This window comes from Protomyctophum bolini, assembly GCF_963924005.1.
Source record: "Protomyctophum bolini genome assembly, chromosome: 19".
Taxonomy (NCBI): Eukaryota; Metazoa; Chordata; class Actinopteri; order Myctophiformes; family Myctophidae; genus Protomyctophum; species Protomyctophum bolini.
In genome coordinates, this window is record NC_137880.1 from 9,057,578 (window position 1) to 9,083,472 (window position 25,895).

General features: G+C 46.6%; 1 protein-coding gene across 1 annotated transcript; it reads right to left on the reverse strand.

Annotated features, from left to right (window-relative positions):
* Positions 1-17: 17 nt before the first annotated feature.
* On the reverse strand, positions 18-25,895 carry rnf217 (ring finger protein 217). The gene is made up of 10 exons (XM_080790661.1): positions 25,295-25,895; positions 21,881-22,088; positions 20,427-20,820; positions 20,190-20,387; positions 10,896-11,120; positions 10,336-10,500; positions 8,906-9,003; positions 7,241-7,344; positions 5,765-5,836; positions 18-1,634 (listed from the first exon to the last, which is right to left on the reverse strand). Exons 1-10 carry the CDS (start codon positions 25,854-25,856, stop codon positions 1,552-1,554), a joined length of 2,109 nt encoding a protein of 702 aa, XP_080646787.1. The 5' UTR covers positions 25,857-25,895; the 3' UTR covers positions 18-1,551.

The window sequence follows — 25,895 nt, forward strand, 5'->3', positions numbered from 1 at the left end:
CTCAGAAACGTTGCGGACATGTCGTCTTTGCCGCCGGGCACGAGTGTCGGTTCTCAGGGCGTGTAGAGTTCATTTTGACTTAAAGTTCGGGAGTAGTTGGCTCACTGAAAGAACTCCTGTGTCGCGTTGATCGCGACGCGGCGTGTGCTCGTAGCAACGCAAATAAGCGACGGTCAGGCTTTTTTTTTTTACGAGCAGCAGGAGAACAGTGGCACGAATCAGGACTGGTAGATGGATAGATGGACAGACGGACATAGAGACAGACGGACTGAGGGAGAGAGGGATGAGAGAGAGTGAGAGAAGAGCGACGTGAGGAACGGCAAAAGGGAAGAAAGAGGGACAGAGAGCAAAGTGTGGCTGTTGCTTGGCGATAACTCATAATGCTCGAGAAAATCCTGTTGCCTGGCAGCCCTCCAGGTGTGTGTGTGCGCGCGTGTGTGTCACTGTGAGTCGGAACACTGCAAAGGTCACTCTATGAACTGGCTGACTATCGGTAACACACGTTCTACTTGAGAGTATATGCTGCAGAAACTCTGCACTAGTGTTGTTTAATTTAATGCATTGACGGCTAAAAATGTACGGGAAAAAAGTGAAGTAGTTCTTCATGTCTTCATCCTTTAACTATTATCACGTTAAACACCATTTCATGGAAACAGGGCTAGCTTGTAATCTATCTAATGATCTAATCCAAGGCCAACGTATCGGACCAACATAATCCAGCTTTTGCTATATAAAGTCTCGTTAAAGTAATGCTTAATACAGCACACACGTCACGTTGTGAACTTGCACATCAGCCGTTTTGAGTGGGTAGAGGGGGCCATCTGAGCACCAGACGGTCCCCAGGTTCAACCCCGCGGTCTGTGCGTCAAAGTGCCCATGAGTAAGCGCTCAAAATAACCCTGTTCCCTTATTCTCTGAAGAGTGACAAGATAGGACCCGCAAACAGGCTGATGCGTGTGCCCTTTAATGATGATGATGTAACTAGCGTGTGTGTCTGAGTGACACACACACAACACACACACACACACACACACACACACACACACACAAGCGCACACTTGCAGAGTCACAGTAATCAGCCTGTGTGTGTGCTCGCGCTTGCGTGAGTCAGCTTCGCTTTGTCATTTCCCTCTCCCCTCGACCCGCCTGCGTTTCGTTTGGCTGCCCACGCTAGGCTAGGTGCTAAACGCTAAACAGCCGCAAGAGAGTTGTCCCCTCGGCTCAGTGTGAGAGGATGATGGGACGGATTTGGGGAGGGTAGGGGAGGGGGAGGGTTGGAGTGTGAAGTTGACAATAACAGAGAAAAGAGAGAGAGAGAGAGAAGAGAGAGAGAGAGAGACAGGAGGAGAAAATCCCTCAGTTTATATAACCGTAAAGGTTATTTAAAAAGCTACAGTCTGTTGCCGTCCGATTGTGTGCGTGTGCGCGCGCGCGTGCGTGCGTGTGTGTGTGTGTGTGTGTGTGTGTGTGTGTGTGTGTGTGTGTGTGTGTGTGTAAACGTACAAAGGTTTTTTTGGCGGGTGCGTGGGAGGCATGGGGGGGGGGTTTGCTTCAGATCCAGCGACCAGAACCCTGAGACTGTTGCTGCTTCCTCCTCCGTTTACACACATAGTACACAGGAAATACTAGCAGTCCTGGAGAGAGAGACAGAGAGAGAGAGAGAGTGTCATCACAGAATCCCATGTTTAAAAAAACAACGAAAAAGTGGGTTAAAAGTATATACACCATGAGGACTAATCTAACAGAATGATTAAAGTACGTTATTCTCGAATTGAGTTCTGTCAGAGTTTATTTTCTATTGTTTATGTAGTGACAGTCTTCCCTCGCCGACTGGCAGACTGGATTAGTACCAGCCAAGGTGCCTGGACCATTGAGCCATGGCCCAGGCCTTCCCTCGCCAAATGTAAAACACAATTTGTGCCCAAGACGTCTCCACACTTTTCTAGTCAGCGTTCTGAATGACTTAAGCAGCTACAAAGATACAAATATGCACAGTGTAGCCGACGTTGAAACCAGCTCAAATGTTCTTGTAGCTTTCGCAGCAGATACAAACGCATCTTTTTGTCATTTTCACGTCGCTGCCAGTGTCGACGCACGGCAGCATGTATCTTGTAGCTTTCGAAAGTAAATACGTGGCACTGGATTCACCACTTTAAGCTGTGAAAGCTGACATGGCGATTGCGTCGTGAGCTCGACATATGTCCTCTTTGATAACCGCATGAACCTGGAATCCCATGTCAAGAAGGTCACCCAGTCCTGTTTCTTTCACCTCCGTAATATCTCTAAAATCAAGCCAGTTCTCACCCCCAAAGATCTAGAAAAAAATCATCCATGCCTTCATCTCCTCCCGCCTCGACTATTGCAATGGACTCTACACTACCCTCAGCTCCTCCTCAATCCATAAACTTCAACTAGTGCAGAATACAGCTGCCAGGATCCTAACAAACACACCCCGCAGATCTCATATTACTCTCGTACTTGCTACACACCATTGGTTGCCCGTCAAATCCAGGATCAATTTCAAAATTCTCTTAATAACATACAAAGCATTACACGGACTGGCTCCAATCTACATCTCTGAATTACTGCATGCTAAACCTAACACACGCTCCGATAAAGGTCTTCTGTCTATCCCTACAACCAGACTCAAAACGAAGGGTGACCGCGCATTTGAAGTGGTCGCCCCCACTCTGTGGAATGCCCTGCCCCTTGAACTGAAGAATGCAGAGTCTGTCGACGGTTTTAAGAGATTGTTAAAAACGTATTTATTTCGCCAGCACTTTATTTTATGATATATATTTTTTGCTTGATTTGTTGCATTTTAATGTTTTACCTTCTACTGTTTGTTTCGTGCCCTTGTTTTAACATGATTATTTTACCTGTTGTACAGCATTTTGTAACCTTGTTTCGAAAGGTGCTCTATAAATAAAATGTACTTACTTACTTACTTACATAGACAGACAGAGACACTCTTTGAGTTTGTCACTGAGGAAGAAGCATTGTATATAAGTGAACTGCGTCGCTCACGCCTATAGATAGAGAACAAAGAGCTCTCGTGTATCTGTCGGGGCCGGTATGAGTGTTTTATGTAAAACCACTGGTGGCGTACCCAAATGTTTTACTTACGGTACAGTAAGTTAAAGTCTAGCAATACTGCAATGTAGAGTACAAGTAAAAGTCCAGAACTCATGTTGTCATCAGAATGTACTTAAAGTTACTAAAAGTGAAAGTACTCATTATGCCCATTTCAAAATTCCAAGTGTATAAAAATATTTTGAAAATAGCCGATCTACAAGCGATTGCATCGCACCGTGACACATTGAGAGCTTGTAGATCGGCTATTTTCAAAAGGACGAAATGTATATAGGGTTGAAGTGGTTAATATACATTTCGTAATAGTAATCAAACTAATTAAACTAGTAACTAAAGATTTAAAATACATAGTAGTGGAGTAAAAGTACAATATTTGCATTTGGAGTAGAAGTGAAAGTGAAAAACAACAGGTACAGAACAAAGAGCTCTCGTGTATCTGGGCGGCCAGAACGAGTGTTTTATGTAAAACACTTCTCACCGTTCTGAGATAGCATGTTGACAGTAAAGCTATCCGGTTACCAGGCAACCCATGCCAGGTTCCAGTCGTATAGCTTCCTTCCTCGTAAAACACCAGAGCCATGGAGTAAGACAGAGTTACGACAACTCCGTTGACCTCATGGGGCTTCAGTCCAATGGCGGTTGTTCTCTACACAATAGACTTCTATTGGCGAATAGGGACAACCGGAAGTTTACGGAATGCATTGGAGTCTTATGGGCTCGTGCGAGTACATGAACCACGTTCTTCTGCCCCCTCAATGTCGCAACTCTGGTCTCTGGTACACACTAGAGACTGACACGGGAGTGGATTTCCACTCCTGTCCTGTCCCACAGAAAAAATCCTGTCCTGTCCCAATCCTGGACCAGGGTAAAAATAAAAATCCTGTCCTGTCCCACTCCTGTAGAATGACTCCTGATCCCATCCCGCTCCCACTCGAGATGACTCCCACTCCCATCCCGCTCCTGTTTTTTTTTTTTTTTTTTAATACTGCATTGTGCCGATTATAGACTACTCCAATAATAAGATGAACCCCATTTTTCAAGACTAATTAGAGAAAAAAGTACATTGAAAGTCAATTAGTCTAGTCCCCGTCCCCGATAACAAAATAAATAGTCTTATATTCAGCACAATATGGTAAGTTACTCATTTAAGGCAATGGATGGCGTTCTTATTTTTTTTAAAGAGTATCGTTTCATGCCATTAAACAATGTGGCACCAGGAACAGTTAACGTGGTAAATGTAATGGTATATTATATATATACCATACGGCATATAATGCCTTAATCCAGTTTAAACAACAATCTTCAAAGGCCCCAACACATAATACCTTATATTATACATACCTTGCTATGGTGGAATGTATGTCAGTTAAAAAACAAAACATTGGTCAGTCACACCACGCCTATGGTAACAGTACCTTAGTTGAATAAACCCAAACATGGTATTTAATGTTTTATTTTATTATTTAAGACATTGTTTCCTTCTCTCAGTCCCTGTCGCAGGGTAAACAAAACGTCATATAGCACATGGCTAATTGTACCGTGCCAGGGAGGAGGAGGAGGAGGCGGAGCGGCTGTAACTTTCTCCAGGCCAATAATGGATTTAATCATTCCAAATAGGTCTCCATTCATTGCTACGGTCGACATGCTCGTCTCACTGTCACTCGCTTTTAGTTTTGACTAACGCAAGCGCAAAGCAAAGCTATTGCTGCGCTGTGCAGAAGAGCCATTGACGTTGAAGTGAATGCGCAAGATTTGCGACATTGAGGGGGGCAGAAAACTGAGCGCTCGAGCACTGTTCATGCAGCCTGGAGTTCAGAGGAGTGGGACTAGCTGGAGTTTGATAGTTGAGATTGTAGAGCTTGTAGATCTGTCTGTTTTTGCAGCTCCGGTGTCAGGGTAACAATAAGAAATTATAGGCAGAGATGAAGTGAAGTTGAACAGCCAAGCAGCAGCAAGCTACGCTACGCTAAGCTAACATCACCACCACCATGGCTGGTGTTGTGTTAGCTTAGCAGCTAAGCCTTAGCTTCTTGCAATGCTATAGCGTTCTCACTGCGGTCTCACGGTGCAGGCACTGTGGGCTGCTGCTTGGAGAGGAGAGGCTACAGGCGGCTCAGCGGCTGCTATGACCAAATTGATTGTGTGCAACATGACAACTGTTTTAAAGTATTGTACAGTGACAACTATTGAAACTTTATTGTAAACAAACACTGCGGTCCACCCAGCTCCACCCCCCTGGCTACAGCAGGCAGCCAGCAGTGAGCCTGAGCACCGCGGCGAGCGTTGTTTCCTTCCTGAAAATGATCATTATGATTCTAGATAGATGGCATTCCCGATCCTGCACGCTCCCGTTGAGTTTCATTCCCGTCCCGTCCCGATCACGGGATTAATAAAAAATTGAATCCCATCCCACAGGATTCCCGCGGGAATCACGTGACCCACGGGAATCCCGACAAAATGTCACTCTCTAGTACACACACTATATTCAACTCTGACAGCGTTGATACAATCAGATGTTTGGATGTATGGGCTGTCGAGTCTAGGACGTTTTTTTTTGCCACTCAATAGGTGTTCCCGCATAACGTCCGGGTACGATGTCACACGCCACAACAGCTGTGTGTGTGTGTGTGTGTGTGTGTGTGTGTGTGTGTGTGTGCACGTGCGTACTTACCTATCACTAATGAGAGAGCTCCCAGCACCACGACCAGCACGATGACCACAGGAGCTATAACCAATTTACTGACTGCGCGCACACACGCACGCGCACACGCACACACACACACACACACACACACACACACACACACACACACACACGCACACGCACACAAACACAAATCAATATCTCCCTGATATAATGGACAACTTCATCAACCCATTAAAGGGTTATTTCCCTTTTTGTGTATGTTATTTCATCATCTACTCAGGCTTATGTGAACACCCCAGACAGTTATTTAGTTGCTCAAATAAATATTTAGATATTTGATATTGATTTGAACTGCCCCGCCCCCTTCCTATACAAACCTTTAGTAACTTCAAACTCCAGATGCCTGTGTTTTTTTACATGTATTTTTAATAATTATTTTGGAAAATTAAAAGCAAGAAGTAGTGAAAATAGATGATCCATGACAAGCGCACAACGCCGTGCGAAGCGAGGCGTTGTGAGCTTGCAGATAAATCAATCAGGTCTAAGAGCCACTGCTGCTAGTGGGGCTAAAATATGATCCAAAACTTCAGAGTGATACCACAGCCAGCCTCAGGTACAGATATCCATCACCAGCGCCGCATACATGAGAGAGTTGTGACACCTCCCTTCACTTCGTGGGGCCAGTCCAATGGCGGCTCTTCTACATAGACTTCTATTGGCGAAGTGCTAGACGAAGTGTGACAAAGACCTGGACCGAAAGTGTGCAGAATGCACTGGACTCAGGCAATAGTTAACAGAGTTATAGTGTCGAAGTGTCCTTGAGCAAGACACTCATCCCATTTTGCTCCTGATGTGCAGGTTGGTGCCTTGCAGTTGCATGGTTTCCGCCGCCATCTGTGTATGAATGTGTGTGTGTGAATCTATGTAAAGCGCCTTGGATAAAGGCGCTATATTATAAATGCACCATTTGAATGATCTTAAATCCATTTCATTCAGATTGTAGTACAACAAACATCACAGAGACTTATGGTAAATGGTAAATAGCGCATTTATATAGCGCCTTTATCCAAGGCGCTTTACATAGATAATGTGTCACCCATTCATACACCGATGGCGGCAGAAACCATGCAAGGCACACATCAGGAGCAATTAGGGGTTCAGTGGGACACTTCCGACACTAACTCTGGGGGAGCCTGGGTTCGAACTGGCAACCTTGCGGTTACCATCCGGCCACTCTACCCCTGAGCCACCGCCGCCCCCTTCTGGTGTCACTGTACAATACTTTACAACAGTTGTCATGTTGCGCACATGCCTACAATTGCTGATATTTGCGCCGCCCTCATTGTATGTATGTATTTCAAACTCCAGCTCGTCACACTCCAGGGCTCGAGTGCTGTTTTCTGCCCCCTCAATGGCGCAACTCTCTTTCAATGGCTCTGCCAATCACATGCATATTGTATACATACGCACATGTGCACGCACGCACACATACACACTCACCACAGACGGAGCCTCTAACCAGCCGTCTCAGGTGAGGTTTATCCGGTAGGTAGCGATACTTGCAGCCAAACACGCTGAGATTGGATGTGTGATCTCCGAAAAACCTGGAGACAGAAGACGGAGAAAACGGAGAGAGAGACAAACTCAGAATTCAGAAGCAAATCGGACCTTTAGGACAGGGGTTCTCAACCCATGGGTCGGACCTTTAGGACAGGGGTTCTCAACCCATGGGTTGACCTTTAGGACAGGGGTTCTCAACCCATGGGTCGGAGCTTTAGGACAAATTAACAGGCAGGGATGGTAAATTATGCCTAATTTCATATTTAGAAAATGTGTCAGATAAAAAAAAAAAAAAAACGGAGATGATTTGAATCGAATAAAGTCATGGACGCGGAACCTTTCTGAGAGCTTCATGGGTCCGGGATAATCAACTTGTGTGTCAGAAAGACCTCACAGAGACACTCAAGTGTTAGCGACTCCCCCCCCCCCCCCGATTCCTTCGGGTTCGAGAAACGGTTCCAAAACACGATGGAACCGGTTGCGGTTCTTCAATCTCCGGAAACCGTGTCTGAAAAAGAAGCGGTTCCGGTTCCCGACCCTATAGCCACGCTGTACCTCAGGTGTCTGTAGCCCCCTGTACTGTACCTCAGGTGTCTGTAGCGCTCTGTACTGTTCCTGAGGTGTCTGTAGCCCTCTGTACTGTTCCTGAGGTGTCTGTAGCCCCCTGTACTGTACCTCAGGTGTCTGTAGCCCTCTGTACTGTACCTCAGGTGTCTGTAGCGCTCTGTACTGTTCCTGAGGTGTCTGTAGCCCTCTGTACTGTTCCTGAGGTGTCTGTAGCCCCCTGTACTGTACCTCAGGTGTCTGTAGCCCTCTGTACTGTACCTCAGGTGTCTGTAGCGCTCTGTACTGTTCCTGAGGTGTCTGTAGCCCTCTGTACTGTTCCTGAGGTGTCTGTAGCCCTCTGTACTGTTCCTGAGGTGTCTGTAGCCCTCTGTACTGTTCCTGAGGTGTCTGTAGCCCTCTGTACTGTTCCTGAGGTGTCTGTAGCCCTCTGTACTGTTCCTGAGGTGTCTGTAGCCCTCTGTACTGTTCCTGAGGTGTCTGTAGCCCTCTGTACTGTTCCTGAGGTGTCTGTAGCCCTCTGTACTGTTCCTGAGGTGTCTGTAGCCCTCTGTACTGTTCCTGAGGTGTCTGTAGCCCTCTGTACTGTTCCTGAGGTGTCTGTAGCCCTCTGTACTGTTCCTCAGGTGTCTGTAGCCCTCTGTACTGTACCTCAGGTGTCTGTAGCCCTCTGTACTGTACCTCAGGTGTCTGTAGCCCTCTGTACTGTTCCTGAGGTGTCTGTAGCCCTCTGTACTGTTCCTGAGGTGTCTGTAGCCCTCTGTACTGTTCCTCAGGTGTCTGTAGCCCTCTGTACTGTTCCTGAGGTGTCTGTAGCCCTCTGTACTGTTCCTGAGGTGTCTGTAGCCCTCTGTACTGTACCTCGGGTGTCTGTAGCGCTCTGTACTGTACCTCAGCTGTCTGTAGCGCTCTGTACTGTACCTCAGGTGTCTGTAGCGCTCTGTACTGTACCTCAGGTGTCTGTAGCCCTCTGTACTGTACCTCAGGTGTCTGTAGCCCTCTGTACTGTACCTCAGGTGTCTGTAGCGCTCTGTACTGTACCTCAGGTGTCTGTAGCGCTCTCCACAGCGGTAGCAGAAGTTGGTGTTACACTGCGTGCACGTCATGTGGTCACAGCCCTCCGTGCGCTGAATGTGGATCTGCACAGAGAGAGAGAGAGAGAGAGAGAGAGAGACCACAAAACATTAGCATGTAACAATATATCGATATATGTATATCGATATAAACTGGTGACAATTTAAATTGATTTAATTGATGTGCCGCGATCCAAACAGTCGAGTTAGACTTGTGTAAAACGATTCCTGTCGTTTCGCTTGCTAGTTGCTACGCAGTATTTGAGACATGGCCATAGCATTTCCCGGGGGTCCTCAGACTAAAACGCTGAGAACCCCTCTGTCCCTCACAAACAACATGCAGTAATCCTCTCTATACTGCCTCCCCCTGGTCAGCCAGGGGCGCCTGATAAGAGGGGAAAGGAACTGGTCAGAATAACGTGTTCCCTCCACGCGTCACGTCCTACCGGGGAAACTCCCCGCTTGAGAGGCAGTCTGCTCACTCCTCATGCATTGAAGGAAGCATGAGCTCAGTTCGGGGCTCTCCCCAGGTTGGCAGAGAGAGAGAGTAGCGATTACAGCTTTAGGCAATTGGCACCGGGTGAAAAAGGGGTCACAAAATCGTGGGATAAAAATGTTGTGAAAAGAAAAGAAGTGTATGTGTATACTGTATCTTTGCGGCTCAGTGCCTCCCTAGACCTTGCACTGTGAAATGATTGAATGTATAGATCATTAGAAAGACAGAAGGGCAGGGTAAACAACTTTTATTGTTGTTTTTCTTCTTTCGAATTATTTGTTCGGACCCCCAACAAAAAAGAAATGCGTTCATCATCATGAGTTGTCACCTGCCGAGTTGGCTTTGTCCGAGGCTTTAAAGGACTACCGGTAGTATGAATAAATACTTTTTGAATGCATCTCTTTGCAGCTCAGTGTGCCCATACCGTAGACTGTAAAAAATATGGACAAAGCGTTCCCCGGGTCTAACATGAACGTAAAATGAAGCCTGAAATCCCTTGCACTGTAAGTCGCCATCATTCTAGATCCGTTTGGGCCCAGACGAGGCGGGACTTCACCCCTTCTTCTAGCGTAGCCACACCCCTCAGAACATACGCAACTTTATGGTCATTTTTTTTAATAAATGGAACCATAATTTTCCAAAAAGAATATTATGACATTAGAAATGAGACTTTAAACTAGTGACTGGAAGCAGAAAGTATTCATGACCATGTTCATTAAGGTAATACAGTCTAGGTGAAATTGGGCCCAAATACATCGATCTCTATGGAGCTATGGGGTTTTTTTGAGCCCAATGACAGCGCCACAACAGGCCATTATATGAACTTTCAGGAAATCCCGATTTCCTCAGTGGCTTCACAAAATATCTGTCTGACTGCCCCCCCTGGCCCATATACACCGTACCTTGCACTGTGGACACTTCTGGGCGTTCCTCTGCCCGTGCTCCACCACGCTGGCCCAGTGTCGGAGCAGCTTGTCTCCCCTCCTGTAGTCGCGGCACTTCAGGCCGTCGTGCCACGGAGCGTGGCACTTGAAGCACCAGACGAACTGGCACGCGCTGCACCGGACCTGCAGCAAGGTCAAAGGTCACAGAGAATGATGACAGGCTTGTTTTACCGCACGGGATCTGTATAGCAAAGGTGCCCGGCCGGCCCCGAAAACGTTGGGTTGGGGGGGCAGAGTTCGAGAAGTCTAGAACCTTGTATTCGGCTTCCTTGGTGCTAGGAGGTGTGTGTATACCTTGTATTTAGTCTCCTTGGTGCCTAGGAGGCATGCGTGTACCTGATATTTAGTCTCCTTGGGGCTAGGAGGTGTGTGTGTGTGTGTGTGTGTGTGTGTACCTTGTATTTAGTCTCCTTGGTGCTAGAGGGTGTGTGTGTACCTTGTATTTAGTCTCCTTGGTGCTAGGGGGTGTGTGTGTACCTTGTATTTAGTCTCCTTGGTGCTAGGGGGTGTGTGTGTACCTTGTATTTAGTCTCCTTGGTGCTGGGGGGCGTGTGGGGGGTCAGAGAGGTGAACAGGCTACAGTGAGGACAGGGCTTGGTGCTGGCGTCCAGGCGGCTCAGCTCCAGGAAGTAGCGGTACTTTCCCACCTCCTCGTTGGCCAGGTGTGAAACCACAAGCCCCTCCTCCAGCAGGCCAAAGCACTCGGGGATTGGACAGGTGATGTAGGCCCTGCCCACTCGGACCTGCGGACACAAAAAAACAAACAAACAAGCAAACAAACGATAAAACATTAGTCAATACAAAATAATGCACTGACTGTATGCACAAAATAGCTATTATTGAGACCGCGAGTCGCTATTCGCTATGAAAACGTGCAATTCCCGTCAGTGTGTCGTTTGGTTGGTTGGTCACACCAACCCGCCCCTGCCGCACCAATTACCCCGGCTGATCTCGTTCTCCGTCCTCCCCTCACTCGTGAACAAGACCCCGAGATACTTAAACTATTAGTTCAGCCGTTGCCCGGCAGCCGTCAGTTCTCGTCAGGCCCAAAAATGAAGGTCCAGCCATACTCATCAAACTCTGTACACTCAAGACACACTGCCCCTCGCTGCCACCCTTAGATCTTCAAACGGAGCTGAGCTGTTCTGACGTTCCATAAGTTGATCTGACCTCATCAAACCCTGTACAGTGTACAGGGTTGTGCGTGCACCCCACAAGGGGCACCACAGTTTGGGCACTGAAGACACGCTCCATAATATGGCCAGTACAGAATTCATTCCACAGGGTTTGACGAAGTCAGGTCAACATTATGGAATGAATTCTCTATTGGCCATATATTATGGTGCGTGTCACCAGGTGTGACTGACGGACGGACTGACTGACTGACAGGTGTGACCTACAGGTTTTTCATAGTAAACTAGCGTGGGTCCCGTGGGGGAGACATCACATTTCCCATTTGGGTCACGGGCTAAAAGGTTTGGGAACCAGTGACGTATGGGGATGCACACGTAGACACAACGACAACGGACCAGTGTTGCTTTCGTCGACTAAGACTTAAGACGAAAAATGTTCGTCGACTACCTTTTTCCACTGGCGAAAACTAAATGGAAACTAAATTAAAACTATCTATGACGACTAAAACTAAGACAAAATGTACTGACAATTTCGTCAACAAATAAAAACTAGACTAAAATGTTAGGAAGGGACTAGTGGGACAAGATATCCAGTATAAGTCATTTTACACTTGGTTGCATGCTGAAAATAGCCGATCTACAAGCTCACAACGCGTGAGCACGGTGTGCCGCGAGCAGGGTGAGACGTCCGCTAAAGTGATGTACGCACATACTGCGCGGCACACACACCGTTGGAACTCAACTCCTGGTGTATTAACTGTGCTTGGCATTCTTCATTCAATCTAAAAAACCCTGCCTGGTATTTCCAGTGACTTAACCCACAGTACGCCCGTTACATCATAGTGTGATTGACCTTATTATACAGACCGTATTATGTACATGGAGCTGGAGGGCCATTCATTCTTTCATTGAAGTCTCTCACTAGGCAGCACACGGAAAGTAATCTGGTAGTATAAGCATGACCGCAGCGCATTGCCCTGGTTCAGCCCAGTGTGGCTGCTGGGAACTTCACTGAAAGACATACTCATGACTACGCCCCAAACACTGTATAGTTAACTCCCAAAGGAATGATGCGCACACACACACACACACACACACACATACACAGGCGATACGCTACACCAAAAAGACACCCATGTACCCCTAGCGACTTCTAGAGACTTTTCGAAGAGCCACTAGCTCCTTCCGTTACTGGAGAGTTGGCAACACTGGTGGGGAGACGGATAGGAGGAGGAGGAAGCGGCAGCGGCTGTAAACGTTCTCCCTCCAGGCCAAATGGCCAATAATAATGCCAAGTAGGTCTCTGCATTGATACACGGTCGACATGTTGTGTTAATCTCGTCTCGCTGTCACTCGCTTAAGTTTTGACTACAGCAAAGCTACCGTTGTAGCCAACTAGCCATTGAAGTACAACAGAGAACTTTGGGACATTGAGGGGGCAGAATACAGCGCCCGAGCGCTGTTCATGCAGCCTGGAGTGTGACAAGCTGTGCGGCGCAAATAACAGCAATTTTGGGCATGTGTGCAACATGACAACTGTTTTAAAGTATTGTACAGTGACAACTACAGTCTCTGTAATGTTTATGTTGTACCATTACTAAAAACGATCTAAAATAAAGGGATTTAAGATCAGAACACGCATTTATTATTACGATACGCTACACCAAAAAGACACCCATCTACCTGTCAAATCGCTTTCCTAAACGTCAACACCACGTCCACAACACCAGAGGGAGCTATCCACTAATCACGTTCAACCAACCCAGATTTGGCTCAAACAAGGGGCTAAATAAAATTTCTCTGCTCTTGTGCCACACAAAAATGTGGAACGCAATACAGACAGTCGTAAAGGAATATGAATCCCTACTCTGCAGTCACGGCACACACACGCACAAATGTGCACGCGCGCGTGCTGTACACAGTACTGTACTACAGTAGTAGTGTGTGCACTACTACAGTGTTAAAGGTGTATTTCACTGACAAACATGTTTGGGGTCATTGTGTCATCTACTCTGGCTTTTGTGAGCACCCCAGACAGATGTTATGTTGCTTGATTCTGTATTTGCATTTTTAGTTATTTAGTATTATTCATTTTAACAGACATGCTCCTTTCCTACAAACCCAGTGACATATCCCGTTAAAGGTATAGTGTAAGTCTTTCTTTTTTTAAAGACAAACCTTTTTTTGAGTGGTGCAGCCACTCCAAAATGGTAAATGGTACATTCATATAGCGCCTTTATCCAAGGCGCTTTACATAGATTGTGCATTACATTCACCCATTCACACACACATTCATACACCGATGGCGGCGGAAACCATGCAGGGCACCACCGACCAGCACATCAGGAGCAATTAGGGGTTCAGTGTCTTGCTCAAGGACACTTCGACAGTCCAACTGGCGACCTTGCGGTTACCATCCAGCCACTCTACCCCTGAGCCACCGCCGCCCCTACTCCACGGAACAGCAATGTCCCCGTGTCCATCCATCCCTATGTATGTCCCTATGTTTAGGGTGCCAATAGGGGCGCTGTTGTGTTAGAAACAGAGTGAGATAGATAGTGTTGCACTGTTGCCAGCTAACTACAATGTGGAGTGTGCATGAGAGAGAGAGAGGGGGAGTGTTGTTTGCTAATTCCCCCACACAGTAACTCTGTCATTTCTCGACCATTTCGGACGCGGGGAGGCTCGCCGCACCCGGGCCGGCACCCTGGGCGCGTACCTGTGGGTCTGTATAGGTTCCGGGGACCCCCCGGGGACCCCCACACGGAGCTGAACCACTCAGTTCACACAGGTGTGATTTTTAGTGGTGCATAACTGCATATATGTCTGTTTGGGGTACGACCCATTGACCGACCCCTGAACACAATGTTGAGCAGCCTAAAGGGCCATTCACAATGAGCAGTATTTTGTTTTTTGTTTGTTTAAAAAGGTTAAAGCTTTATATACTCTGATACTATTCATAGGGTGTTTGTTCAGCAAGAGGGTTCTTTGACCAATATCATCCAATCAGGAGAGAGTAAGAGTACCCGTTCAGCTTTAATTGTGTCAGCTCACCTTTTTGTGTCATCATTTCTATGTCACTGTATCTTCTGACCTTTAATAAAAAGCTGGAGAGATGGGGACACCTCCGTTACTGAACAAACACTCTATATAACAATGAGCACTATAGTGCTAGTTGACATTCATTGTAATAAAAAACACTTGGCCTTCGGGCTGAATGCCAAGAAAACTGAGGTGATCACCTATATTATAACATCCAAACGGAGCATCCACCTCTCACAACAACAGGAGGCACTGCTCTGAAGGAAGTCAGTGACTTCAAGTACCTGGGCTCATACACACACACACACACACACGCAGGCCCGGTTTGGCCGTCGGGAGGACCGGGACAATTCCCGGTGGCCTGCCTTCTAGTGGCCTCACTGGCCTGGCTGTCAATTTTTTTTGCATCAGGTCAGGCCAGCAAAATCTCTCCTAAGCTCAGGACAGGCCAGCCACAGTCAATTTCAATTCAATTCAGGCAGTGTTGCTGCAGCACAACTACATTGTGTGTCTTATGTTAATGTTAAAGGGAAGACGTTAATAATATAAATAACATCAGATGGTACATTTCTCATGTGAAATTGCTGTAAAGGCCCCCAAAATGTCCCCCAAGGGCCCCCAAAATGTTGGCGGTGTGGTCTGCCAGGGCGTATAACTCTTAGAGTATACAGTATATGAATAGAGACGGCATCAGAGTTCTCCTTCCATCCACTTGCATTAAGTTGCTCAAAAGCGCATGAGGCGATTTCACTCCTCCTTCCGCGAAGGAACAGAGTGCATTCTGGGATGGATTTGCCCCAAACAGGCAAACACATGAACGCGCTGCCGTTGAACGTGCACGAACGCGCACGAATGCGCACGAGCGTGCTGCCGTCGTGAACGTGCACAATGATACTAGTCAACGGACCAGCGCGTTCATGTGTTTGGGGCCAGGCTGCCTGTCCATTTCGCCTCAGGGTTTCCTCTGGGTGCCTTCTCTATTCATATATACTCTAAGGTATAACTCCCGGCCTGATTTGGAGTTCCACTCCGGGCCTCCATTTGTGTTGTGTCGAGTGAGATGGACACAGAGCAGAGAACAATGGGGGCTGCAGAGGGTGGTGATACACCCACACATGTAAATGACTGTTACATGGCATAATGAAACCCTACACTCACTGCACTGTGTGTGTGTGTGTGTGTGTGTGTGTGTGTGTGTGTGTGTGTGTGTGTGTGTGTGTGTGTGTGTGTGTGTGTGTGTGTGCGTGTGTGCGGCCACAGACCGGTTTGGCAGGCTACAACTACACACACACGCACACGCAAACAGTGACACACACACACACACACACACACACACACACACACACACACACACACACACACACACACACACACACACACACACACACACACACACACACACACACACACACACACACACACACACACACACACACACACACACACACACACACACACACACACACACACACACACACACACACAGTATGTTGTCACTTATGCACTTTAAGTGTTCTTTTAAAACAACCCAGGTTGACTTTTCTTGCATCAGTAACATGATACACAGTACCTCCCACTATAGAAGTATAGAAACATGCAGGTGTTTAGTGTGTGTGATCATAAAGTACCAACCAGAAGAGATCCATTACATCTAAAAGACAAGTTGTCATTTTATGTCTGGTAACGTGTCTCGCCTGCTCGGGTGTTGCACTCTGGAAATAGCAGATCAACAAGCTCACGACGCCTCACACTGCAACACATTGTGAGCTTGTAGGTCACCTATTTTATTTCTCTCGTGATATTTAGTCCACTTTTGAGATGAATAAAATATGACCAAAAATCGTTCCATTTTCAACAATATTGGAAACAGCAGATCTACAAGCTCAAAACGCGTCACGTCGGATGGGCTATTTCCACTAGTCATGCGTTTCCTTTTGTAGTGTAAAAGATATCCAATGACGTGCGTTATTCGTCATACCGTTTGTTCCCAAAGCCCTAAAGGCCAAACAGTTTATTTATTTCCATTCATATGCCCCAGTGACATAAAGAAAAAATTATATAATTAATCTCAATTAAATCGCTAATAGAAATAAAAATCGATAATCTTCTCATCACTTATTTCAGAGACAATTATTTGGCGCGCACAATTGCATAATGAGCGACAGCCCCCCTCTGCATGGAAACAGATTTTGTTTTTGTGTGAATCAGATTTGAACCAATCTTTTTAAAGGACATGTGTCTCAATATAATAATATGCTCAGGCAATTCCCTGCACCTGGTGGTGTTACACACCTGCCCCGGGGGGGGGGGCGCGCAGTCTGAAGAGAGAGACGACGAGGAGGAGACAAGAGAAAAAACACAAGACAAAGAAGACTATAGACTAGGACGACGACAACTCAGTCGCACTGACAGTCAGTCACAACAAGTGGGGGTAGAGGCTAAACACACACACACACACACACACACGCACTGAACGAGTGAACCTAGGAGTCCTCTACAGTGAAAAGATTGACCATAGAGTTATATATAAACTAGAGGGCGGACCCACGGACCCCCCCCCCCCCCCCTTCCCCCCCTCTCAACAACAGCATGAGCTCATAACATACAGTAGGCAGCTCATGTTTGCTCTAATGTATTATGGCCTGAAGCCAGGCTGACACTCTGCACCTTAATCCCATGTACAAAGCATGGATTTAAGTATTATTATTCTACTATACTAATACTACCATACTAACCTCATGTGCTAGTAGCACTCGAGTCCGGTCTCGACTCGACTCATTTATTCTGACTCTCTAGTCTAGGCCATAATTTGACCCGTCTTGACTCTTATCTCGGACCCAGGGACTCGGGACCCCTCCCCCACCGAGTCCACATGAGTCACAGCAATTAAATAATTGTATTATACCTCGTGTAATGAGTTGCTCATTCAGCTGCCTGGCGCTTATAGACAGCTAACTTGTTAAGTAACGGCGCGCCTTCCTCCTCTCGCAGTGATTTCTGTACCCATCAAGTGAGAAAATAAATCTGGTCTCGGTCTCGACCCCCTCCCTGCACACTCTGTCTTGACTCGGGCCACACCAACGATTGGCCATGCAACTACTTGAAAACTACCTGCAACAGAATGGTGCTTTAACTGGTCAGATCACACACAAGGGCCGAGCTGCAATGGATTTCTGTTTCCACAGCGATGTATTTTGTGAGTGACGAAGCGTAAAGAGAGTGCTTGCGACTTGACGTAGCGACACATGATTGTATAGTCCTCAGTCCAAGTCACGCGCGCGCACGCACGCATGCATGAGTGCACAAGCGCGGATTGCACGCACACACACACGATATAGCATTTTTTGGTAAATTCAATTAATGAATCGGTTTATATAGTCAGGGGATATTAATAAAATCTGAGAATACATTTCTTACCAGGAATGTGTTTATGAAGGTGTCTACTAACATACCCGACATTGGTTTCTATTCAACCACCCTAAGGGATTTTTTCTTTTTTTAATATATGTTTATTGGTAGTAGTTTTCAACAATGTAGTACAGTTTGAACATACCATATTTTTTTTCTCCCTCACCCCATCCCTCCCCCCCACAGTTATCGTCATCATTGACAGCTGCTGAAAGTTGGGGTACCATCAAAAACCAATATAAACGGTAAGCAAAATGTTCTAAATTTCATTATTCTTTAAGTAGCATGTGTCATGTCAAACTAGGGGGTTTCTCATGATTCTGAATCCATTTCCAAGCATTCGTTTTGCACAAAAAAACACTCCTTGGGCTAAAATAAAATCATTTTGGTCACATTGCAGACCTAGAAACCGTTATACGCTCCCTTAATTTCCTCACGACTAAGATTATTGTAACTCTGTCTATTTTCCGGTATGAGCAAAAGAAATATAGCACATCTCCGGATGGTGCAGAACTCTGCGGCACGCCTACTCACCAACACACGGAAAACATGAACCTATCACACCAATCCTGGCTACCCTACACTGGCTCCCTGTGAGCTACAGAATCGACTTCAAGGTTTTATTGATCACTTTCAAACCCTCTTCTTTTGTTTTTCCACTTCTGTTATTATGGGCTGTATTTTGCGTGTCTTAAGTACCAGGTCTTATTCCCTAACTTGAGTAAACTAAAGACCTGGAGGCGTGATCAATGCTCTTTGGCCACTCAGAATAGCCGAATGGCATTGATCACGCCTCCAGGTCTTTAGTTTACTCAAGTTAGGGAATAAGACCTGGTACTTAAGACACGCAAAATACAGCCCTATGAGTGTTCTTCAGTACTGTAGTACCACCTGGTATATGGATGTTTGTCTGCAGCCCTAAAGTCACAACTGCTGCAACAACTGAACATTTGTTCAAAGATTGTTGGACGACCACTTCAGAAACTTTATACATCCACGTATGATGACAGCATCCTAAGGTTAGCAAGGAATGTCACCTCTAATGCTAAGCATGTGTTGCATGGAGAATATAGGTTGCTAACCTTCAGGAAGGAGGTGTCAGACTAAAGAGGTCAGACTGAAGAGGTGACGGTGAAGGCAAAACCCACGCACAGTAGGCTTGTATATACATTTTATTTTGGTAAAGGAAATACTAGTAAACCCACATATAACTTAAAACCCCGCATAATACACAATAAAAGCACAGTAGAACACTTGTTTCCAATGTGTTCCTGTGTCACAAAGACGCACACCTTTTTGGGGGCATGTTGATCCAAAATTAGTTTTGAAATATGACCCGTAATCCCAAACTGCATGTGTGAGTGTGACATCACCGAGGCATGCCTGTTGTATGTGTGTGTGTGTGTGTGTGTGTGTGTGTGTGTGTGTGTGTGTGTGTGTGTGTGTGTGTGTGTGTGTGTGCTGAATGGCTGTTATGCATACAAAGGGATGCACACAGCACACCACGTCCATGACACAGTAGTTAGACTACCGTACAGCTAGTGAGAATGCACAAACATTCCATCCATGTTCATTCTCTGATTAGGACATGAGCTTACAGAGTTGTCAGCTCACACATGTCCAGATGTTGTGGTAAGTTAAGAGTCCGGAGAAGAGTGTGTGGGTGTGTGTGTGTGTGTGTGTGTGTGTGTGTGTGTGTGTGTGTGTGTGTGTGTGTGTGTGTGCGTGTGCGTGTGTGTGTGTTAGTGTATTAGAGATAGCCTGGCCTGGAAACTTTGACCCTAGCCTAGAGAGAGGAAGCCTTGACCAAGGGTCATTAATTAACCAACCATGACGCCTATATATACCAGCTCAAAGATAGGCTACGTATGGAAAGCATATGCATATTTTTTTTTGTATTTGGCAGCCTAGAGGACATACCCACAGCTTTGGCTGGGCTGTTTATGATATGAACTTTATTTTAGAAGGTTTTTCAACCTCTAACAAGCTTGTGCAGGGATGCAGTTACTTACCCATGAGTGCTGAGTGATAGGCCTCTCATAATCCTGGAAGTACCTAATAATAATATGCCACGGTTCTGTGAATGTAACCTCACGGCACCTTTGACCTTTTATTTGCGTCCGTGACTCGTTGTCTAATCTCCCTTTTATGTGGACACGAATGTGCGTGTGTGTGTGTGTGTGTGTGTGTGTGTGTGTGTGTGTGCGCGCGTGCGTGCGACTCTCTCACCTGGGAGCTGACGTAGAGCTTCAGACACTCTCCGCAGACGGCCTTGCGGCAGCAGTGCAGCGGCGATATGGCCTTGTCGTCCAGACACACGCGGCAGCTGCGCACGGCCAAGCCCACGCCCCCCTCCTCCCCCGACAGGGGGTCGACCAGGTCGGCCAGCGTGTACGGCTCGGGCATCGAACCGCCGCCGCCGCCAGTGGTGGTGGTGGTGTACTCCTCCTCCTCCTCCTCCTCCACCTCCTCTCTGCCACGTCCGCCGTCCGCCACGAGGACGGACCGGCGGCCGAGGGGGTCGGCGGCCATTTTGGCGACTTCCGCGTCGTCGACGATGCAGTACACCGTGCAGTAGACGTGTTCCCTCGGCGACCCGTCCGGCGCCGTCGACGACGAGGCCGCCGTCGACGTTCCGTCGTTCCGGAAACACTCGGGCGACGAGTCCACTCGGTGCGACTCCGACGGCGCCGGGGTCAGTCCCGGCCCCGCCTCCTCCTCCTCGGCTGCGGCGGTCACTTCTTCCGGGCGAGACTTCGTCGTCGTCGTCTTCTTCTTCTTCTTCTCGCAGTCGCCGCACTCGTCTCGCTGGCGATCGCCACCGGCGTGGATCCGGACGTCGCTCCTCGCTCGGTTAGGACTGTGACGGTTACAAAAAACAACTCGTTTCACTCGACGGTTCGTCGTCATAGGAATAGTCGCGATCGACGATTGAATTGCCGTTGAACACTGAGCATATATGAATCATTTTCAAATTGCTTTGTCATTATACATTGTAAATGCACAGGGTGGATATATAATATAAGATATAAGATATAATTACTGACATATTTAATAGTTTTATACTTTCAAAAGTTGTAAAAGTAGCAAAGATAGCAGATCTACAAGCTTATACAACGCGTCACAAAGTGATGCGTTGTGCGCTTGTTGTAAGCCCTAACCACACCAAAGGGTTGAGAGACGGTTTTAGCGTTGTCCCGTTGCACGTTGACCCTTTTCGTCCCATGTGATTCAACGCATGGAATTCAATGGACCAAACCACACCAAAAGGCCTGACCCTGCAACTCCTTGCAACCGTTTGGACCCGAGGAGTTGGCTGTAGATCTGCTATTTCTGCAGCGATGACGGACCCGGTTATGCAAAAATGATTGCGATGAATGCTGGCCAACTCACCCCGGTGCTTGCCCGTTTTTGCTCCCGGAATTTTCACCAGCGAGGGGGATAACAGGGGATAACTGTAATATGCTATTGGCTGTTTGTATTCTTTTTGGAAAAATATAAAAAGATACTCCTGTGGAAAGGCTATATTATTTTACTTATATTGACCCTATAAACAATTTAGTATTATTTAGTATTATGTAAGGTTTTGCCCACTCAAATGGTACCTCGTCAGATAATCCCCACATAGCCTACAACAACTTCTGTGAACAGACTTCACTGTAGTAGCTTTTCATAAATTATATTTGTACTGTTCTGCTGTCGTGAAAGTTTATAGTTAGAGAAATTCAAAGTCCCAGCCGTCTGCTGTCCAGCCTCTCCCACCCCTCACTGCAGGGGACAATTCTGGGAGGAAAACAGAAACGGGGCGAGTTGTCTTGTTGTTACCATTGCGATTATCTCGACAAATTGCGGTCATTTCAAAATAATTTGCGAATTGGATTGTGTAACAACTAACTGCGACGCGGCCTGGCCTGGCCTACCCTCGGTCGTTGCTGTTGCCGTCTGCGTTGCTGCCGTTGCGCTGCCGCTGCTGCTGCTGCTGCAGACGGTTGTTGTTGTTGAGGTTGAGAGACGGAGACTTGGCGACGGAGACCAGACTCCTCCTCAGGATCTCCACGGCACTCCTTCTCCTCCGTTCACCTCCTCCTCCTCCTCCTCCTCCTCCATGGTGGTGGTCCGGGGGCGGGGCTGATGGGCAGCCCACATGGACAAAATCAACATATATACAACCATATTTATGACCGAATAGTGCTGCACAACAATTGACCGGGGGGGGGGGTAAAAAAAGACCTGAGATCTATAGATTTTTCGTGAAGAATCGTGCAAGCACTAGATGGCCGTCCAATTCATTTTTTTTAGTCACGCTTGTGTTTTAGCTTTCTTGAAAAAACATATTCTCAGGGGAAAAAATGAGAATCGTGTGAGAATCGTGGTCTCAATTATTTTGAAGGAACATCCGAGATTCACATTTTGAGCAAGAATCGTGCAAGCACTATAATGAGTCAGGCCAAGTCCTAATATCTGATTTGTGAAACAGCATGAAACAATCTTAACCCATACAAGGTCCAGGACAGGAACCCCCCCCTATTGTGTTATACTTTAGCTTTAGCCCCACAGAAAGGCCCTTTCGCCAACCCCGAAGGCGGTGTTGGCGAAAGGGCCTTTCTGTGTGGAGTTTGCATGTTCTCCCCGTGTCCCCTATAGGGTAGGTACCCTCACAAAAACATGCAGTAATCCTGGTCATTAAACTGCCTCCCCCTGGCCAGCCGGGGCGCCTGATGGAGGGGAAAGGAACTGGTTGGAATAACGTGTTCCTTCCACGCGCTATACGTCCAACCAGGGAAACTCCCCCCTGTCAGGTGTAAAAGGAGCAACTTGGACACTCAGGCATGAAGGAAGCATGAGTTCAAGTCCGTTGCTCTCCCCTTGTCCTTGTAAAAATGGGTTACAAAATCGTGGGATAAAAAAATATATACTTTAGCTATTGAAAAAGCGCAAAAATGTGGCACAAAACTTTGAATATATATTCTTTCAGAGCGAACGTTTTTAACTCAAACCTTTGCTTCTGGGGGGGGGGGGGGGGTCCCTGCAGGAACACCATATTTTGAGATGGGGCTCGGTGGGCAATCCATATTGAGCACCACTGATATAGGCCTATAGAAACATAGGTATTTCAGAAAACTGATTTATTTATTTGTTTTGACGTCAGGCCTAAATGGGTTAACTGTGCCACATTAAGAAGCTCTGTGGTTTCAGTGCGACCTCACCACCGATAATTTGTGAAAAAAAATCGATATTATTGTCACAATGCTGTATATTATCTGCATACTTACTGTATTAGCATCGTCACGGTAGCATGGATTAAAGTTCTCAGTCACTACGACATGTTTCATTTAATTTGGAATCTTGGATTCTATACAATGCAGCGTGTCGTCTGTGCAAGCTTCAGCACACTGTAGTACCTGAAGTGGTCACAGAATAGATTTAATCTGGTGTCCGTGACGGGGTCAGATGTAGAGCTCCATAATAAGATCTAGTCCAGTCTTCCCCATATATGAAGATCTCGACACTGACCTCATCAAACCCTGGATAGCTGACAGCTATTGTTGAGCTGGTCGAGTAAGCATTGTGATTTCAGAACATCACTGTGATGTCAGAGCAGGCCAGCTCCATATATGGAGATCTAGGGTTTTGATGAGGTGACAGATTCAACATAATGGAATACCTATCATTACTCATTAGAGCACGCAAGTACTGTGATTGGCTGGGTATGTATGCATGTCACTGTACTCCACCGGCCAATAAGGGACCATTATTCTTGATGATGTAACTAAAGTACATTTTCAAGGTTGGTATAAGGTCAAAAGTAACCACAATATACTGCTAATCAACTTACAAATTACATATACATACATATACATAGTACATGTATAACTAGCTTTCAATGATGACGTAATAAAGATGTGGATTAAAGGACCCAATGCCAGAGTGTAATTGGTTTTCGATGGTGACGTAATGACGATATGTTTTAGTGTCGGGAGGATTAAAGGTAATGCTCCTGTGTATACATATGTATGTAATCTGGCACCACTGCCATATCAGGCACAAGTAGTCATTACGTTACATGCATAAAGTAGGTAGGTAGCAAATAGTTAAACCTAATAATTCAACATTTCAAACGTTCCTTCACAGAGAAACAGAGATTTGACAGTTTGTAGCGGTCGAAAGTACTTGCGCGCTCAACAAGCAAGTATGCACTCGACAGAGTGCAGTTCTAGTTACACATCTGTGACTATTTTGTCACAAATCACTCACTATTTGAGTGATGTGGTTGTTGTGAGTAGGGTCAGTAGGCTATACCAGCGTGGTTCTCAAAGACTAAAAGGGAATTCACTATAATCCGGGGTAGATAATAGACGTTTAGGTCATCAGGCTGAGGCTGTGAGCCACTCTCCTACACTAATACTAGGAACCAAATGGACCCTTATGGGGCTGTAACTCTAAGAGTGCACAAATTGACCTAAATGGACCCATGGTGAGTGAAGGACCACCTAAATGGTAAAAAAAAAGAGAAGGTAAATGGTGCATTTATATAGCGCCTTTATCCAAGGCGCTTTACATAGATTGTGCATTACATTCACCCATTCATACACCGATTGCGGTAGACAGGAGGAGCCGGGATTCGAACCGCCGACCCATGGATCATTCGACGACCTGCTCTACCTCCTGAGCCACAGCCACTCTCATATACTAGTACTGGTGAGAGTGAACATACATACATACAAGCCATAGTTATTTGTGAAACAAGCCATAGTTATTTATTGGGTTATAAACATATAAGGCAACACTAATCACAAATATCACAATATTATCCAAAATCCCAGACAATAACTGCAGCCGCAGAGTGGAATGCCCGGCCTAACCCACCAAAGATGTGGATAATTTACACTGGCTGCCTTCAGAACAGTCCTGAAACTCACTTGGAAAGGTGATGGCATACACTGCCTAACCCCCCCCCCCCTTCTTTGTTTCACCCTCTGTACATACACTATTTAATGTTTTTGAGTAGTGGTCCCTATGTCTGTCTGTATATGTCCCTATATGTTTAGGGTACCAACAGGAGGGCGCTCACTTCAGACAGGTCTGATTTGTATGTGTTCATTGTGTTGGTGTTACTCTTCATGGCTTAAATACATATAGGACCACAAAGTCCTCGGTATTGTGTTGGCCTTTTAGTCCAAAAGGTGTGTGACTGCACCGCACTGCACAGTACAGTACACACCGACCGTGCTGTTTGCATTCATGTCTAAAAAAGTATTCAATCAAATCAATGTCACATGACGATATTATCGACGTATATATATAAACAGTCAGTATATCGTCCTTGCCCCTACCGTGGTCATTGTTGTTGTTGCTGTCTGCTGCTGCGTCTTTCTTCTTCTCCTCCACCACCACCACCACCTCCTCCTCCTGACGTGTTTCGCCGTGTCTACTAATAATGATGGCAGTGGTAGAGTTGCTCCTGGTGACAACGCACCGGCTCAAATGGCAATCTGCGTCGCCGCTGACACACTGCTTTAAGTTTAGATCCATAGCAGTGGTGGTGGTGCTGCTGCTGCTGCTGCTGACATAGTGGTTCGAGTCTCCTCGGAGGACGATCGGCAACCTCCTGATCTCGACTTTGCCGTCGTTGAAGAAGCAGGAAGTCTCGGCGGACAGCTTGTTGTTGTTGTTGTTGAGGCGTGTTGTTGTTGTTGATGATGACAGGCTCGATGCCAGTCTGTTGACCACCGCCGCAGCCGGCCCCGACGGCTCTTGTTCGTCCGCCAGGCTACTGATGAAACCGACGCCGGGCATCTTGCAGTTGTTGTTATCGTAAACACCGCCGCCGCCGCCGCCACCCGCCGGCGGGTCATCATCTTCCATCCCCGGTGATGTGCTGCTTGTCCTCCCCATGGACTGGACTGAGATTTACCGTGTGTGTGTGTGTGTGTG